At 40.5% G+C, this 20,404-nt stretch overlaps 1 protein-coding gene across 6 annotated transcripts in view; it reads left to right on the top strand.

The window, feature by feature from the left end:
- The window catches only part of LOC125642499 (uncharacterized), a 324,292-nt gene that overhangs the window by 66,613 nt on the left and 237,275 nt on the right, over positions 1-20,404 (top strand). For all 6 annotated transcript variants that reach the window (XM_075132132.1, XM_075132130.1, XM_075132131.1 and 3 more), the window contains exons 2-4: positions 2,666-2,800; positions 3,434-3,543; positions 4,981-5,085. In XM_075132132.1, coding sequence (XP_074988233.1) covers positions 2,748-2,800; positions 3,434-3,543; positions 4,981-5,085 — 268 coding nt within the window. In that variant the 5' untranslated portion in view covers positions 2,666-2,747. The remainder of the gene's footprint in view (positions 1-2,665; positions 2,801-3,433; positions 3,544-4,980; positions 5,086-20,404) is intronic.

Below are 20,404 nucleotides of genomic sequence, written 5' to 3'. Positions count from 1 at the left end.
GAATTGCTGTGTGGCATTGGGAAGGTCCCTTAAGATGAAATACTGACAAGAAAATGAGGCAGGCAATTGCTGTTGAGCTGTAGAACTTGCCCATCTTCAGTCCTCTGTCTCTCCTAGGTAACAATTATTAGTCATACCAAATTGCATGGTGTGTGGGGGTTTTCCGCCTTCATAGATGGGGGCTAGGGTAGATAGCAAATACAGGGCAGATCTTCAATGGAGCTATGACAGTTTACAATAGCTGAGGAACTGCCCCTACACCTTCGTATTTGATCTTGCTGTGAATCAAAATCTATACTCTGGACTCTAGAAGAGGGAAATACCAGAGACCTAACCTATTGTATCATCTGATCCTTACATTCTGACTATAATTGCAATGAAACATTTCATTCATAAACTGAATGAAACTTTTTTGAAGTCCCAAGCTATGAATTATAAGTGCTAATGAATGTTATATGTACATTTTAAATCTACTAAGCAGAAGGAGAAATCATAGTGCAAATGCAAATCTTTCTTGCCTACTATGAGACATTAGTGAATACCCTGAAATAGAAGAATTATCTAGTCCTAGGAGAAATAATTACATATGTGACATATATCTAATGGAGATTATTGTTTAGATCTACAGTAAAATAATCAATGATTGCTTTGGCTATAAATTTGCAATATTTAGCAGAATGTCCTTGTCATTTCATACAGAAGTGATATCAAGAAACCTGAGATTAATAGTTATCATAGAATCATAGAATATCAGGGTTGGAAGGGACTTCAGGAGGTCATCTAGTCCAACCCCCAGCTCAAAGCAGGACCAATCCCCAATTAAATCATCCCAGACAGGGCTTTGTCAAGCCTGACCTTAAAAACTTCTAAGGAAGGAGATTCTACCACCTCCCTAGGTAACGCATTCCAGTGTTTCACCACCCTCCTAGTGAAAAAGTTTTTCCTAATATCCAACCTAAACCTCCCCCACTGCAACTTGAGACCATTACTCCTTGTCCTGTCCTCTTCTACCACTGAGAATAGTCTAGAACCATCCTCTCTGGAACCACCTCTCAGGTAGTTGAAAGCAGCTATCAAAACCCCCCTCATTCTTCTCTTCTGCAGACTAAACAATCCCAGTTCCCTCAGCCTCTCCTCATAAGTCATGTGTTCCAGACCCCTAATCATTTTTGTTGCCCTTCACTGGACTCTCTCCAATTTATCCACATCCTTCTTGTAGTGTGGGGCCCAAAACTGGACACAGTACTCCAGATGAGGCCTCACCAATATCGAATAGAGGGGAACGATCACGTCCCTCGATTTGCTCGCTATGCCCCTACTTATACATCCCAAAATGCCATTGGCCTTCTTGGCAACAAGGGCACACTGCTGACTCATATCCAGCTTCTCGTCCACTGTCACCCCTAGGTCCTTTTCCGCAGAACAGCTGCCTAGCCATTCGGTCCCTAGTCTGTAGCTGTGCATTGGGTTCTTCCGTCCTAAGTGCAGGACCCTGCACTTATCCTTATTGAACCTCATCAGATTTCTTTTGGCCCAATCCTCCAATTTGTCTAGGTCCCTCTGTATCCTATTCCTGCCCTCCAGCATATCTACCGCTCCTCCCAGTTTAGTATCATCTGCAAATTTGCTGAGAGTGCAATCCACACCATCCTCCAGATCATTTATGAAGATATTGAACAAAACCGGCCCCAGGACCGACCCCTGGGGCACTCCACTTGACACTGGCTGCCAACTAGACATGGAGCCATTGATCACATTTATGTGAAAATGATTTTCATGTTTATAGTAACTCTTGGAAATTTTGCATTTCTCATTTTGCCTGTAAGGTGATGTTCTCCTACTTAAATCAGTGGGAATTTTGCCATTGATTTTATTGAAAGCAGGATTAAGTTTTTGGGCCCTGTAAAGAATTAACCATAGCTTTAAATTTACTCACAGGACTTGTGTCATTGAAATCATAGTATTTAAAGTTAAGCATATGCATAAACCTTTATAGGATCGGGGCCTTAATTTGCAGTGCTACTGAGCGTAAAAAGACATCAACAGTTTGACACCATGGGTGAAATTTTGCCCTCCTTTTTGTCAATGACAAAACCCCATTGACTTCTCTGGGACCAGGATTTCACACCGTATGCTCTGATGGTAAATTCTTTGGTGCAGGGCTTGTCTCACAATGTGTATAATCTACTGGTCAGTGTGTGTTAAGGCTCTCTCTCTTGCTCAATCCATATAGTGTATGTCTGTTCTAGCTAAAACTGGTCAGAAATTCTTCAGTGAAACTTTTTTGGTCAGAAAATACAGATTCATTGAATTCAGAAAGTTTCACTGAGACAATGGAAGTATTTTTATTTTAAATGACCTTTATTTTAAATATGTCCAACAGAACACAGGCGAGGCTCTGACAGGACCCTGCTTGCTCACCTTCACAGCCCTTCAAGCCTGGTGGGCTGAAGGAGACCTGGGAGTACTGGCTCCTGGTCCCAGCAGCCCTTTCCAGTATCGCTCAAATAATTTTGAATAACACATTAGCATACAATCAGAAATGGGGCAGTTTGGAGAGGATAAATCAGCCATTTATGTAGTTCTCTTGACATGACTTTCCTAGTGTATTATACAGATTATTATATTTATATTCCTTTTCTCTATTCCTCCTTTTCCCCCAAAGGCCAAATGTATGTCTGGAACAAGAGCTGGCAATAGTGGGACAGCGACAGCCGTGTGTTCAGGCTTTTGCCCAGGTTGTCAAGATGTGGAAACAAGGCTGCACAGGACACAGGTGGTGTATGGGCTATGAGAGAAGGTAATGCATGATTGCTAACTAAGTTATTTTATTACCTGTTTTCTGGTAAGGCAATTGATAGGAATGCTTCATACTTTGCCCAAGAAGTATGTACTGAGAAATGTATTCCAGTACCTTTAGCCCTCCCCACAAAAAAGTTGCTATGGATCTATCAGTATGTGCTGTTGGGATTTTGCAGTCAATTTGTATTTCTATCAATCAGAGGCATGTGTTTCTGCACATTAGCATTTATTGTGGTGGGTAAAAATTATTTTTTAAAAGGGTTTTTTATTTGAATAGGTTTATATTAAGGCCTAAACATTATAATCTGTTAAGCCATTTAATTTAAAATACAAAAAAAATTTACACATTTGCTACCAAGTTTTAAAGAGTCAAACCACTGAACCGGTGGAAGTCACTGGCTAAGCACCTAGAACCAGAATTTGTTTAAGTGATAAACCAGTTTTTGACAGTGGGGCATGTTTCACTTTACTTTCTCAGGTACAAGAACCATTGATAATGTCTGAAACGAGCGCATGTTACAGATATAATGTGTGTGACGTATTAAGTCCTGTGTACATTACTGCTTTGTTTTGAATAAGCTTCACAGAAGGAAGTTGGGATAATTCTCTTCCATTGACTCTTACTTGATAGGACGGGGTATTACACAGTGTACAAACAAGTGTACATCATAGAACATCGAACTGTCTATAAATGTTGTCCAGGATGGACCCAACAAGATGACGAACCTGGCTGCTTGTACTGTAAGTTGTGACTGGATCCATCCAACTTTGTGAGGCAAAGATAGAATAAATTTCTCCATCTGGCCTTATATACTTATTGACTGTGTGTTATGAAAAGATGTCCTCTCTCTATTGCTTTTTAGATACATTTAGGATTCCCATAAAGGTGAATGGTCTCTTATCATAGACTTTTTAAAAAAATGTGCATAGTAGCACCAGGTATCTTCAAGATGGCTGACAAATACTTTGCAAGGGCTATCATTAGAAACTCGATATTCATAGTTTATTGGTATGCCAGTCTGTGCTCTCTGCTGGCCTTCCATAGACTTGATGTCCAGTTTAGTGCTGATATAAGCAAATGTAGATTCTTTGAAATAATAGAGTTGTGGCTGCTTAAACCAACACTAAATTTGGCCCTGACTCTCTTGCTCTGCACCTTGCACTCATGTAGCACTGGTATTGCTCTGTCCTCCACAATGGGTATGGCCATTGTTGGGTCTAGAAACTTCTCTATTACAGCTCTTACCATCTACAGGTTTCCTGTATCTCTTTACCTCAGATTCTCCATTTTATTTACTGTACCTCTGAACTTCTCTACTTTGGCTATTTTTTCCCCTGTACAGCAATTTGGCCTATGTTTTGTATGAGAGAGACTAAACAAAATAAAATGTTTTAGGGTTGTATGCAGAGTCCTTGCTTTTGTGGTCATTTTTCTTGAGGGTTTGCCCCTTTCTGCTTCCGACTATTGACTGTTTTGTTTGCTTCTCTGTAAATGCTGTCAAAGATGCATTTAAAGTATGTAACCAAATCTGAAGCATAAAAGGAATTTATCAAATTGAACTTCTATGGAATTGTAAAATCCTTTTCTTGGAAAAATAATGCAGACTCTTGGTGAATTCTTTAAGGCACCTGAGGAGCTGAACTAACCTTTATATACAATACATTCAAGCACAAGGAGACTGTTTTGATTCAGCTGGTTCTGTATTGTGCATTTGAGGGACGGGGAGGAAATTGTCTCACCGTAGCTGTTACATAATCTATTGAGATGCCAGTTTCAGTCATCTCCGCATTACACCACAGCAATTCATCCACCCTTCCATCATTCTCCCTATGGAACCTGGTAGCATTCTCAATCTTGCCAGACTGTGCTTTTCACCCTTTAAACATCTTAAAGTCAAACCACACCATTCCCATTAAACTATCCCAAGGCCATTATTACATTACATTATATTATATTTTATTATCCTGGACTGGGACATCATATCTGTATGATAACTGGAAGGAAGATTCTTTTTGCCTAGTCCCCTAATTTAACTTGTTCAATGAAAACCAAACCCCTGATTCATATCAGTTTGGGAGGCTTCTATTACAACCAGAATATGACACACTGAGGTATTCGTTCTTTCTGAAGAGTTGTACAATGAAGTTTCTTCTTTGTTCTTTGTTGTTTTTTTCTAGTGTTGTGCTCTGTAGGCACTTGTTTCAATGGAGGGAAATGCTCTGAAGGAGGATCCCTCATGTGCCAGTGTCCAGCAGGATTTCAGGGTCCACGCTGCCAGTATGGTGAGTCAAGCTTAAATTGCTTGCAGTGTATCTATAATAGTCTATATTGTTTTGAGGATGCATTCAGATAAAACGAGCTCAACTAATATTTTGTTGACATGAACTCTAACTTGAGGTTACTTCTGCTGCTTTTTAAATGGCTATGCAGCGGCTCCACCTATTCTCAGCACTTGCTTCCTTTTTGTTAAGTTTATTTAATAAAATAAACAAACAAAAAACCACAACTGGCCCAATTTGTAGTGAGGCTGTGATTCTGCACAATGTAATACTAATGAAAACCTCCGTGCTAAGAATACGGTAGAACCTCTGTCTACTGCTCACTTGCTAAATGGGATCACTTTCAGAAGCAGCCTGGCATTCTCACTCCATCTTTTAGCTATGGCCTTACCCTCACAAATAGTGGACACCCAAAACTCTCAAGTGAGTTGACAGGAGTTTGGTGAATGCAAGGAATGTAGGTTCTGGGCCACAGCTATTTAATGATGGGCTGCTGTAGTGATATGTCTCATATTAGGAAGACTGGCTTTACAAAATATGCTGGAGAACACTTCCTAGTGTTCTGTGAAATGATTTTGATATCTGCAGTTCAGTATTAAAGACACGGAGTACCTTTTGTGACTGTGGTATCACTGACCCCTTGCATTGTGGTATTTTCCCTCTTACTAGCTCCTTCACAATATTTGGTAATGTGCAGCTGGTCTATCAGGAATTGGTCAGGTTCTGCTCTAGTGTGCACTATGCAAAAGTATGTATTGCAAATATGTATGCAAACTATAAATATTGGCACTAACTGCTCCAGTCTAATAGGTATTTTGTTTTTTTAAGTCAGCCTTTCAGAACAATCTGTCTCGTCAGACAGAGTTGTATAAATGAGGGGAAAACAATGATTTCCACTATATTTCAATCCTTAAGGACTTACTCACATTGTGGTCTGTGCAAATAAAACTTTATTTGAAATTTTAGATCTTCAAATTTTCTCTTTCTAGCCATGTGAAGGGTAATGAGATTTGATGGCACTTTTACACTGACAGATTTTCTTGCAAATCTGTTGCAACAACAGGTTGCAAATGCTGAGCCAAGTTCTTCACCTTGATACACTGATACAAATCTGAACTACCTGAGTGGAAGCCACGCAGAAGCTAGACTAATCTCACTTTATGATCTCTATGCATGCATAAAAGAACCTACTCTATCAATTTCTCTCTTTACTGTTCAGAGATATGACCTACCCTGTCACCAAAGCTTTTATTTAAAAAGGCATTCTAAATGATGGTCCAAACACTCGCAATGTGACATTATTGCTATAATGTTTTGGACCATCAGGGTACAGTTATTCTCATTCAACTATATTCTCCCCTCATTTACATCTAATGCTTCATGGTTGTAAGTGAGGGAGAATGTTAATGTCTCTGTCATACTCCATCTTGATTAGAGGCCTTAATTTAAATGCAATGTGCTCAAAAGCTGAATTCCAAATTCAGTGTATGGTTTGTGTCATTCTTATTCTATAAGCTATCAGACTCTGACCTCCACTTGGGCTCATATTGGGCTCTCTGTGATTTGACCTTTTATGGGAACACTACACTGGTGTGGCTTCACTCCAAGTGAGGAGTAGCAACTACTCCTGAGTGGAGGTGATGAGGTAATCTGGGTTACAGCAGGCTACATCACCTGATGGAGAAATGCAAACATTCAGCCAATGAAGGAACAGCAAGTGTTTATTTCACCTATTCCTGACTCTGGTCACAGATGACATTTTTAATGTGTAAACATAGAAAAAATGGAGCACTTCAATAAATAAAACAAATAGAACTTCAGAATATTGTGGGCCAAACTGTGATCTCAGGCCCGGTCTACATTAAGGATATTTGTATGGGTGTTTCTATGATTATGTATGTACACTTGTGGAAATCACAAATATGTGTGTGCTACACTGACTCAAAGCAGAACTTATGCTCACTGTGGCTTTTGAACTATGTTGAGGTAGCTACACTGGTGCAAATTTCCTTAATGTAGACATGGCCTAAATGACACTGGTGTAAATCTGCAGCAGTAGCACGATGATACCAGTGGACCACCGATACGTACAATGTGTGGAGAGAGAGGAGGTCAGATCCTGGGACTAAAATGAGATTGTGCATTCATTAGCTCACAGGGAGCGGACTGGAGTGATAACTGGAGACATTGTAAAAACAGTGCAAGTTATCCTGCATTTTCAACTCTTCATGGTTAGGCGGAGCTTTATATTGGTGGTTTACTTTCTACTGATTTGTGAGAGTTTGAGTGGGATTTTGGGAGTCATTTCAAGTGTTATACAGTAGCTGCTGTCTGCCGTCTGGCAGGAGTAGATTTATAAATTAAATACGAGAGGAAAAACCTCCATTCAAAAAGAACCCTAAGGTCAATTCATCTGACCAATCGAAACAAGGTAATTTAGAGTGCAAGTCCTGCTTAAACACTGCAGGGGTCCCCAATCAGTGTGCTTGTGAAATTTGTACCATATTTACAGGCAAAATGAAGTTAGATATATTGCGACATTAACAACTTTGGCTTCTGTTTTTCCATCTGATGTCAGTCACCACTGTCACTCTCCAATTCAAGCCAGCTTCCTGCAGAAATTGGGGTAATCTACTTTGAAATTTAAGGTTTCAGAGTAGCAGCCGTGGCGTTAGTCTGTATCTGCAAAAAGGAGTACTTGTGGCACCTTAGAGACTAACAAATGTATTTGAGTATATGCTTTTGTTGTAATAACAGACACACACACACACACACACACACACACACACACACACACACAGAAGGTGGAAGTTGCCACACAAACTGTCAGAGGCTAATTAATTAAGATGAGCTATTATCAGCAGGAGAAAAAAACTTTTGTAGTGATAATCAAGATGGCCCATTTAGACAGTTGACAAGAAGGTGTGAGGATACTTAACATGGGGAAATAGATTCGGTATGTGTCATGACCCAGCCACTCCCAGTCTCTGTTCAAACCCAGGTTAATGGTATCTAGTTTGCATATTAATTCAAGCTCAGCAGGTTTCTCCTTGGAGTCTGTTTTTGTAGCTGTTCTGTTGCAGAATTGCCATCCTTAAGCCTTTTACTGAGTGGCCAGAGAGCTTGAAGCGTTCTCCTACCAGTTTTTGAATGTTATGATTCCTGATGTCAGATTTGTGTCCAATTATTCTTTTGCGTAGGCCATCATGTGCCAGCAATGCCCCTCTGCCATATACATTGGCCAAACTGGACAGTCTCTATGCAAAAGAGAAACTCCAACGAGACACTGCTCTCTGTGTGTGTGTGCAGATATATAATATCTTCTTACTATATGTTCCATTCTATGCATCTGATGGAGTGGGCTGTAGCCCACGAAAGCTTGTGCTCTAATAAATTTGTTAGCCTCTAAGGTGCCACAAGTACTCCTGTTCTTTTTTCTGAAATTTAAAGCGTGCATTTAATTAGCTTTGTTCATATCTTGCTCTTCCCATCTTCTTGCCAGTCTGCTGTAGGCTCCTAGCATTGAATAGTAGCAGGTGTGTCTAAGCATCCATCTAAGTAGAGCTGCTAGTGCCCCCCAGCTGGGACAGTGGTCCATAGAGGGAAGAAATATCACAGAACGGGGAGATGGCTTCAGTTTGGTTCCTCTGTAGAATGAATTTGCAATATACATTGTCCAAACTTTCTACTCTACACCCAGCCACCTTGCCTGTTTGTTCTTCTTGCCCCAAGAGTTGCTGAGCATCCACAAATTCCATTAAGTTCATTGAGAACTGGACACACTCAGCCTCTTTGAAAATCAAGCTATTATATATGTGCTACATCAATCTGTTCCACAGAAGGTTTGTAACAGGTCAATGAGTTGACTTATGATAGCCCTGGGTATCATAACAATCTATAACATGGAGATCATCCTTTGCAATTGCCATGATAAAGTCTAATGACTCTTTTAGAGATGTTAAACTGTTTTGTCAGCCTGCAACATGAGACCATTTCTATGCTAAGGCCATATGGTTATGATTCACATAACAAGAAGCTTGTGGAATTGTCAGTAGAAATATGTTAACTGCACATTGTATGTTTCACTAGATAGTTTTGCTAATTTACTAACACTAGCAGCAGTAAAAACTTAAAAGAAAAAAAAAAGATTTATGCCTGAAATGCCCATGCTCTTCATATAACCATTCCAAGGATTCAGTAACAGATTGAGCTGTCTCTCTCACTGTCACTTGCCATTTATCTTGTAATTTATGTAAGTCTATTATTACAAAGAAAACTTGCAAACTGCATTTTTTTAATATTGTGTGAAAGCTGAAGTCCCTTTTTCTCCAAAGTGTAATGGGGGCAGGAGATGAGACGTTTTTTATCATACAAAGAGAAATGATGAGAGCACTATGCTATGAATGCAATCTTCTGCACTGCAAGTTTTATTGTCATTCACTAATTGTTACTGGTAATCTTGCATAAGGTCTGCTAGTCACCTGAAGTGGACACCTATGTAAATTCTTTTCATTCAGCTTGTTTAATTCTGTACTGAGACTATGCAATAGGAGATGGAGCTACTGAAAACACTCTAAATTCTGCAAAGTGAGGTGATTTCATTTACTTTATAACTAATATGCAGAAATGATGGATAGCTATGCTCTGAGAATCTCTTAAGGGTTCCATCACTGCACCATAAGTCATAGTCAATGATTCTGTAAAGAATCTTTCCCTGCCTGCCTTTGCACACTGTTTAAAATACAGTAAACATTATTTAAAAGCCATTGCATATTATAGTGATATAAAATGGCAACATTGCCAAGGGGACCCTAAATAGGGATGGGCTGTGAAAACTGAGCTTCTCTGAAAAGGTAGACTTCTGAAGAAGTCTTGCCAAAGGGGGCAGGATTAACTGTGGTGGATTTTCAGGGAAGGGAGCTCTGTGTTGTAGCTTGATCCACTCACAGATTAAGAACCCTTAAAAAGACAGGTGTGATGTCTGTATTAATACACCCTAGTTGGTGTGTATTAATGTAGTATTACCATCTCATGAGGTTGTAGACTGCGTAAGAGTCTAACAAATTTTACACTGTCTGTTTACTGGTATAGAAGATTTCCACTAATGAGAAATATTCCTTAAACTTTGGAGACACTGTGACCTGTTTCTTGAGGACTTTAGTCAGGATACCTGGGTTATATTCTTGGCCCTGTCACTGGCCTGATAGATCACCTTGAGCAAGTCATTTCACTTCTCTGTCTGTTTCCCCATCTGTAAAATAGGGATAATGATTCTTGCTTTTTAAAGTGCTTTGAGATCTAGGCTATATAGAGCTAAGTATTGTTACTGAAGAGGGTATTAGAACTGGGATGTGGACACAAGGGCAAAGTAAAGCTTTTTATCTATTTCCATTGTTATGTGTGGCTAAACTGAATGCTTCTGAGGTAGAGCAACTATTAGTTAGGTGAATATTTCCTGCATGTCTCATAACACTGGTCACATATTGTTAAGAAATCAAATATATAGCAGAATGCTCTCATCCAATCTATCTAGAGATCGTACAGCAAATGAAAATGGGTTAGTACTTTCTAGTCTAGTTGATTGGGGGTGGGGGGCAGAGTTCACACAGTGAATCTGCTTAAATTAAGGTTTAGTTTAAAAACATTTGATTGTAAGGGTATGAAATCTGGTCAATTTTCTTACAACCCTGAATAAACTCTCTCTCCGGGAAGCTTTGCAACAAAATATTTTTCTTTCTTTTTCTTTAGTAAATATTTCTTCCTACAAAGAGTTATTTGATACAATTTGTGTCATTCATGCCTGTCTCTGAGAGAACAGGCAATTTTGTTATTCAGTACTAAAGAGCGTTATAGTGTAGTAAGAGTTTGTTATAAAATGGTGGTGCAAATTTGCACCACTTGTGAGTTCCTTTTTAAAATGGCAAATGTCATGCCTGAAGTGCCTACACTACACTACAGATAGGGCCATCTTCAGAAATTGTAGCAGTGGATTTCCTGGGTCTACTGCCAGTTGTAGAATGAAGTAACGCTCATGTACTTGTTTGTGGGAGCAGTTTATCTTTTAAAATGGGGAAAAGCCTCCTCGTTGATATATGAGAAGGTTCTAATCACTGCCAGGGTTCTTTGTGTTCTCTTTGCAGATTTGGGATCTCAAGTTCCACACAACTTCAGCTGTGGCTGAAACTTCAGAGTATGAATTGCTAGAAAATGCACAGGAATTCCTAATTTAGCCCATAGGGTGTGGAACTATAGGAAGATTCAAGGCTATCCTTGTTCAGAGCTCCTCTAGCCTAGTACATGCATTGTCCTGTCAAGATTGTCCACTCCTCCTTTCTGGCACTGAGTGGTTTCCATCTCCAAGTTGCTAAGCATTATCCAGTGATCATCTGAGGGTATGTACAAGGCCCAGCATTATCTCCCTTCTTCCCTAGCTGTGTGCGTGGCCTATATTCTTCTCTGATTTCCACTCTTGTGGGTGACAAGACTTCCTAATTAACCTATCAGGTATTCCCTGGTTGCTTTTCCCATAACCTTGTTTCCTGCGCCTCTTGCTGGGTTAATCTCTACTTCCCTCCTCATTGGGGGGCGGAGGGACCTGTTCCACCAACTGATGTACTCCTTAAACCAGCTGCACTCAAGGGCTGGTCATACTTTCCCAGCTTCCACTTTTTTAAAGCTCTTACAGAGTCTTGAGGACTGCTCCTGTCCGAGGCTTCTCTCATTACAGTCATTGGGCATCTTCTTCAGCTTCTCCTGCCTGGATTCTCTGTAGCTTGAGGCTGTCCATACCACCTGGTCACTGTTTACTACACAGTGCCACTGTTAGCAATGTGGTGACCTGAGTCCCTGCCCTCTAATAGAATGATGTGTGGCTTAATCCTTTCCTTCAAGGACATCCTCACATGGAAGCAGAGTGAACTCAGTAATGAGCCAGAATGCTCATTACAGTAACATCACAAAAAGAAAAGGAGTACTTGTGGCACCTTAGAGACTAACCAATTTATTTGAGCATAAGCTTTTGTGAGCTACAGTCACTTCATCGGATGCATCCGATGACGTGAGCTGTATGAAGTGAGCTGTAGCTCATGAAAGCTTACGCGCAAATAAATTGGTTAGTCTCTAAGGTGCCACAAGTATTCCTTTTCTTTTTGCGAATACAGACTAACACGGCTGTTACTCAGTAACATCACAATAATGATGTTCAAATTAGTATGTCTGGAAGGCTCTTGGTATTCAAGCTCTCATCTCAAACTTTATTTTACAAGGGAAAAATGCCCTGATTTCCCATGTAAATGTGTCTTGTCAGAACCGTAAAATACTCAGAACTTTAGATTATTTTTCCACCAAGAAACCTGCTGTGCAGGCAATAAAATAGTGTAACACAAAACAGATTCTAGAGCAACAGTGACCGTGAAAAGAGCTTGTTCTAAAGAGACAATTTTTTCTACATACAGAGTCGCTGCTATGTTGGGAATTAGAAATGGGCCTCACCTATAAAGTGCATATCCAAATCTCAATTTCTCCAAAGTCTGGATCAAGGGGTTTAGCCCATCTTTAGCATTGACTACTGTGCGTAAAAAGGCAGGGCTTCTGTTCCCTCTTGATCTAATACAGATAATATGCCAAGATACTGTGATGATGAGCACCTTATCAGAACTGCTGTTGTAGTAATAACACTGTTATAGTGGAGAATCCAAATCCCCTTCTGGTTAGTGGAAATTAGCTGCCTCTTAAAATTAGAATGATGATGTTAAACATTTAAACCACGCAATCACCACTGACATGGGCTGGCATGTTCACTTTCATCAGAGGTCAAGGATGAAACCTAGAGATTGCTCTGATGTCTAATGTCATGAACCACATTGGTGGGGATGTGTAAGGCAGTTTGCTCTGCCACTGCTTGTGCAATACTCATTTTGTACATGGATCTTTAATGCCCAGTGCTGTCAGTCATTAACAGCAACTAGAGGCCCAATTTCTAACAATATCTTAGCTTCTGATTTCATAGAAAACAAGTTGTTTCTGTAAGTCTGAATTTTGTTGATAAATTGTATAGCCAATTGGTTGACCACACTTTGGTTCATTATGAAATATACCTGAGACCAAATAACCAATGTCACAGGTTTTTAAATATGGCTCAGGAAAAGGATTCTATATGATAGCTGCATGGGACTGCTCTTCGGAGACTGCTATGTTACATTCACCTTATGCAGGTGTGCTTCTGAAGTTATATCCCTAAAGCCATCTTTTTATACCCTATTTTTTAACCTCTAAAAAGTACTATATACGTTCCTTGGCACTAGCTTTAATCAATCAGCTTTTTACCTTGTTTGTTTTTGGTACTATGGTGTACCCCTTTGTCTCTTGTTCTGAACCCATGTATTTCAGGTTCCAAGGGGCATGAAGACACCTCCTAGGTTTGTGTGGGTAACTCCTTACCTGTTGCCATGAGAAAATAATTGTCAGCATCAGGACATATGATTTTCCTATCTACTCACACCAAGGCTTTCTTCAGTTAATGCATGGTATTATGGGTACTTAGTATAAGTGTATAGGATTATAACAAAGGTACAGGCCTGTCTGGGCTATATAACTGCTATTGTAATGCTTAATATGTATATTAATACTATCTGCAATATATATTCCTAGCATTTATCAGCATGAGATATATATGTTAGCCAGTGTATATTAGTCAACAGTTTTAAACAGCTTGTTTATGAAATTAGATTGATCATTACACATGTCAATTGTGCCAATTACTGGCTCTTAATTGAGACCCAGAGATGGAGAAATTTAAGAATTCCCTAAATATTTCTTGTGTCCAGAATTGTTTCAACTTTTGAAGGCTTTACAATGGCTTTCTTACCATTCTGAAAACTGTTCTGAACTTTCTCTAGCCACTTTATGTACCTTTATTTTACTCAAGTAAAGTCTGGTTATTTTGATAGAAGAGATGATACATTTTGTTCTATCATCTCCTAGTGACCTTAGCTTAGCTTTCATTTATCAGAAATAATTTCCTGTTTGAACTGCAATTGCTGTGAGATGGCAGTGTTAAGATGCCTGTGTTACGTATGACCTTCTAGAAGGGTCAAAGTGAAACTGTGAATTGGGCAAGAATGTAAATTATTGCTGGCCAGGGAGTGTGAAGCATGCTAAGAATACTTGATAGAGAGGTCTGCATTTGTGGGCTGAAATTGAGGTTGGTGTGCAAAATGTGCATGATGTGTGTGGGTATTTTTTGAAGCTTGTCTGAGACTTGATAGAAGGGAATAAAAAATGTCTGCATTCTTTCTCCTCCCCCCATAGCCAGTCACATTTACAATCTTGGAAAGGGTAGTACTGATCTGCTACTCACACTGAAAGTACTATACCCTGATGAACCGCGGCCACTGGGAGCCGTGATCGGCCGAACCTGCGGGCGCGGCAGGCAAACAAACCGGCCCGGCCCGTTTTCCCTGTACAAGCGGCGGAACAAGTTTGGGAACCACTGCACTAGGCCATACTGCATCTAACAAGAAGTTGGATATATACTCGTTTTATTATACCCAACTAAGTTATGTGGTCTAATTGCACAACGGAATTTTTAAAAAAAGCATGTCATTAGAGAGCTAAACAACTTAATATAAGCTTCCTTTCTTATTTGCTTAAAAACATCTTACTACTGCTACTAATGCCATGTTAGTCATTTCAGTCTATCTTTCTTATTTCCGCAAAGAACACTTAATATACTATCCTTGATGGTACATTGGTATTTCAGTGAGCTTTCACTGAATGCAGGCTTTATGCTTCAGAGTGTAATCCTCAGTGTATTAACAGCCTCTGTCAGCTTGCAGTTGTCATGGCCAAGGTGGAATCTTGCTGTCACAAGTCTGCTCATTCTTAGCCTCCTACAACTGTCTACTTCAGAGTGGACAGTTGTCTCTGGGGTATGTTGTGGAGCATCACAAGACCAAGAAAACCAATCAGTGGTCCCCCAGGAATTCAGTTACTGGTACGGAAGGCTAGTAAACCCTAAAAGTAGCTCTGTGGTGTGGAAGCCCCCTAGAAAGGGAATTGTATTGCTCTTTATTTAAGACAAGATTGTGGAACATGGTCCTGTATTTGAGCAACACCTTGGACTTACTAAAGTGGAAAGGCAGCAAATATTGTATTTGTTCAGAGGGGAAAACAGAGGAAGAAAATATGAATGCTGGATTTTGGAGGAAAACGGCTCTGTTCCCATTTCACTGAAGAAACTGTTGAAGATCATCCATTCCTGTGAAAAAATTGCTCAGGGTGCCTTTCAATCCCTTATTTGTGTCTCCTTACCCATCCCACTTCCAACACTGAATGGTTGTCTTTCTTCTCCCATTTGCCTGCTGATTCTTTCTGTTGTTTTTATTGTATCCATCCAATCTAGGTAGTAAACTCCTTCGGCAAGCCCCTCTCCAAATTCTCTCTTTTTCTCTGGAGACCTGTGCAAGCCTCTGGTGACGTAAGTGCTTTGATACTCCAGGACTAGAGATTACTGTAAGCTATTAACTCTTTCTATATCTAAAAGAAAAAGTTGGGCTTGATGGATAGAGTTATAGAGGCTGGCTGGAAAATGGGGGGGAAAAGACTTTTTTCTATTCATCAGTGTATCGTTTGGTGGAAATTTTCTGACTTTAAAAAAAAAAAGAAAGGTTCATAGGTCTGAAAAGTAATGCAGGAGACTAATGTACAATTGTAAGGTGCCAAAGAGCAAAGCATGACAGGAGGTCTGAGTTGCCTCTTGTGACCCAGAGGTCCATTGGTGCCAATTGGCAAAGGGTTCACTACTGCCAGCAACTTCTAACAGGCCTGACAAACTAACTACAACTAACACAGTGTTTTCATGATACTTATCCATAAATAGTGTGCCATACGGTATCAAATCAAAGCTGTAAGCACACTAGTCATTATAAGCGTTGTGAGATATATGTACAGATGGTGTGAAAGGAGTTCCCTGCGTGTACTGTGAGTCTGTCGCCAGGTTTTCCATCAGACCTGGAGTGTTTGTCCATCTAGCTAACTGTCCTGTAAATTAAGCATTGCAGTGTTTCACAGTGGGCCTCCCATCACTGGTTTGAACTGAATATGAACAGAGAACAGTGTAGTTGTAGCTGTGTGGGTCCCAGGATATTAAAGAAACAAGGTGGGTGAGGTAATGTCTTTTATTGGACCAGCTTCTGTTGGTGAGAAGGAGACAAGTTTTCAAGCCACACAAACTCTTCTTCAGGTCTGGGAAAGGTGCAAGGTGGAACAGATTGTTTAGCATAAATAAGCACATTTTTATACACAGGGATGAGTATAAAAATATTGCTCAGGCATGCAGGAGTGAAATCAGGAAGGCCAAATCACACCTGGCGTTGCAGCTAGCAAGAGATGTTAAGAGTATCAAGAAGGGTTTCTTCAGGTATGTTGGCAACAAGAAGAAAGTCAAGGAAAGTGTGGGCCCCTTACTGAATGAGGGAGGCAACCTAGTGACAGAGGATGTGGAAAAAGCTAATGTACTCAATGCTTTTTTTGCCTCTGTCTTCACGAACAAGGTCAGCTCCCAGACTGCTGCACTGGGCAGCACAGCATGGGGAGAAGGTGACCAGCCCTGTGTGGAGAAAGAAGTGGTTCGGACTATTTAGAAAAGCTGGATGTGCACGAGTCCATGGGGCTGGATGTGTTGCATCCGAGAGTGCTAAAGGAGTTGGCGGATGTGATTGCAGAGCCATTGGCCATTATCTTTGAAAACTCATGGCGATCGGGGGAAGTAGCGGACGAGTGGAAAAAGGCTAATGTAGAGCCCATCTTTTAAAAAGGGAAGAAGGAGGATCCTGGGAACTACAGGCTAGTCAGCCTCACCTCAGTCCCTGGAAAAATCATGGAGCAGGTCCTCAAGGAATCAATTCTGAAGCACTTAGAGGAGAGGAAAGTGATCAGGAACAGTCAGCATGGATTCACCAAGGGCAAGTCACGCCTGATCTAATTGCCTTCTATGATGAGATAACTGACTCTGTGGATGAAGGGAAAGCAGTGGACGTGTTGTTCCTTGACTTTAGCAAAGCTTTTGACACGGTCTCCCACAGCATTCTTGCCAGCAAGTTATAGTGCATTCATCCAGCCCATACTACTTTAAGGTGGATAGAAAGCTGGCTAGATTGTCGGGCTCAACGGGTAGTGATCAATGGCTCCATGTCTAGTTGGCAGCCGATATCAAGTGGAGTGCCCCAAGGGTCAGTCCTGGGGCCGGTTTTGTTCAATATCTTCATAAATGATCTGGAGGATGGTGTGGATTGCACCCTCAGCAAGTTTGCAGATGACACTAAACTGGGAGGAGAGGTAGCTGGAGGGACCTAGACAAATTAGAGGATTGGGCCAAAAGAAATCTGAGGGGGTTCAACAAGGACAAGTGCAGAATTCTGCACTTAGGACGGAAGAATCCAATGCACCGCTACAGCCTAGGGACCGAATGGCTAGGCAGCAGTTCTGCAGAAAAGGACCTAGGAGTTACAGTGGACGAGAAGCTGGATATGAGTCAACAATGTGCCCTTGTTGCCAAGAAGGCCAATGGCATTTTGGGATGTATATGTAGGGGCATTGCCAGCAGATCGAGGGACATGATCGTTCCCCTCTATTGGACACTGGTGAGGCCTCATCTGGAGTACTGTGTCCAGTTTTGGGCCCCACACTACAAGAAGGATGTGGAAAAATTGGAAAGAGTCCAGCGGAGGGCAACAAGAATGATTAGGGGACTGGAACACATGAGTTATGAGGAAAGGCTGAGGGAACTGGGGATGTTTAGTCTACGGAAGAGAAGAATGAGGGGGGATTTGATAGCTGCTTTCAACTACCTGAAAGGGGGTTCCAAAGAGGATGGCTCTAGACTGTTCTCAGTGGTAGCAGATGACAGAACAAGGAGTAATGGTCTCAAGTTGCAGTGGGGGAGATTTAGGTTGGATATTAGGAAAAACTTTTTCACTAGGAGGGTGGTGAAACACTGGAATGCGTTCCCTAGGGAGGTGGTGGAATCTCCTTCCTTAGAAGTTTTTAAGGTCAGGCTTGACAAAACCCTGTCTGGGATGATTTAATTGGGGATCGGTCCTGCTTTGAGCAGGGGGTTGGACTAGATGACCTCCTGAGGTCCCTTCCAACCCTGATATTCTATGATTCTATGATTCAAAGGGACCATTCAAGGTGGAGTAGCCTGTTAAAGAGGGGGTTAGTGGGTTACAGATTGTTGTAATAAGCTATAAATCCAGTGTTTCTGGATTTTTAGTGTTTAGCAGGGTAATTAATTTAAGCTCCCAGGCTTGTCTTTTGAAAGTGTTGTGCAGATTTCCTTTGAGGTTAAGGACTGATAGATCAGCTACAGAGTGATTGCTTTTATGAAAAGTGTTCACCCACGGGCGATAGGGTGTTTTTTGTCTTTTATCTTTTTCCTGTGTGAATTCATGTGAGAATGTTGTGATTGTCTGGTTTCACCCACATATTTGTTGTTGGGGCATTTAGTACACTGGATGAGGTATACCACATGTACCTCAGGGAAGAACTCTGTAGCCCGAAAGCTTGTCTCTCTCACCAACAGAGGTTGGTCCAATAAGAGATTACCTCACCCACCTTATCTCTGTAAGAAAGTACAGAGTCATGTGAAGTCAACGGGGAAAACAAACAATGGAGGAAAAGAGATCTGTCTGTAGTGTATATATATTGTATGGATGCAGCCCACATAATACAGAGAGCTGCACATGCGACCTACAATGGTAAATAGGTTGAGAACCAGTGATCTAGATGGAATATTCATGAGTACAGAGTGACGAAGAGGGGAATAGTGAAATGGCAAACCAACGTGTCAAAAGTAAATGAACCCAGGAATAACCACTTGAGAACAAATTCTCCCTTATTGTCTTTGATACAAAAGGCTATTTACTTTGTACTGACTGTAAAAAATGAAAGTAATGGTGTAACAGACATAAGCTTACTTTCTAACTTCTAGCATTCATTTGCTGCTGGTTAAGAAAATGTGGAGGCAAATGATGAAGGCTGAGTAGAGATGCTTGAATTTATTTTCCCTCTTAGCAAAAGTAGAGCAAGTGAACAGAGCTGGATATTCTTGGTGTCTATTCCATGACCTTGGTGTCTGACCTTGAACAGGGCACTTAATTTCTCTTCCTTGGTTTACCCATATGTGTTTTTAACTTTATAAAAATGCATTTAGTACCAGAATGTGCTTGTCACTATAAAAGCACTGAGACAGTCCCTGCTCCAAAGCAATCATGATCCAAAAGCAAACCTAGTGTAGACAGGGTATACTGAGAAATCTAGAGGAGGGACTAATATATGTAGTTTTTTGTACAATTAATGTCTTGTTTTTAGTTCACATTTTTAGCATTTTATGAAGTGACCCATATTGTCAAAGTATTTTAATAGCTTAGGCTCTTTTTAAAAATAAAATAAACATGAGAGAGACTACATGATGATGATGTCTTGTGTTTTATCAGCATGCCTTTGATATGGTCTCATTATTAATGAGTGGTTGAGTCAAAAGTGAGTTATGAAGGTCATTGCAAATGAGTGCTAATTAAATTTTTATACCACCATATTTCATAAATGCCTTGAATTAATAAAATAAATGACACAAGACTACATGCAGATAAAAAGACAATGCTTTACAAAACCCAAATCCTAATCTTCTACGCTACTTCCCATCCCCACAAACTTTCCCTGGCAGAACTCCACTGTTCACTTGCATATCCATGTTCCTTTTGAAACGAGAACTCTTAACCCATGATATTGTTCATTGCTTTCACAAATGAGCCCTAATGACGGACCTCAAAGCAATAGGTGAGTCCGTAGCAGAAGTGGTGATGACTGAGCTGGCCAAATTTAATTTCTCATGATGCTGATTTAAACTTGGATGCTAATTTTAGTTTCTGTAATGTAGATATAGAACAGTGTTGGACAGAAAGAACAGAGCTATTTCACTGGAAGCAGCTAGTGATTAAAATGAGATTTGTAAGACTGATTGGAGCACTTGGGCAGTGGGTCTCACAGGTATGATCTTCAGGTCACTCATAAGCATCCTTGTGACCGTATCCCCCCAGCACATACTTCTTCTTGCTGACTTCCTTGACCTGGGGCTGAGATATTGTTGTAACCACATTCTGGTTTTTCTATTTGGAAGTTTGGGAAAGCAGGTCTCTGGATAAAGGATAACAAGGAGTCCGGTGGCACCTTAAAGACTAACAGATTTATTTGAGCATAAGCTTTTGTGAGTAAAAACCCCACTTATTCAGATACATGGAGTGAAAATTACAGATGCAGGCAT

This window comes from Caretta caretta, chromosome 9 (genome assembly GCF_965140235.1).
Source record: "Caretta caretta isolate rCarCar2 chromosome 9, rCarCar1.hap1, whole genome shotgun sequence".
NCBI classification, from domain to species: domain Eukaryota; kingdom Metazoa; phylum Chordata; order Testudines; family Cheloniidae; genus Caretta; species Caretta caretta.
Note: the sequence above shows the minus strand (reverse complement) of the source record. Positions and strands in the feature narration are given on the sequence as shown.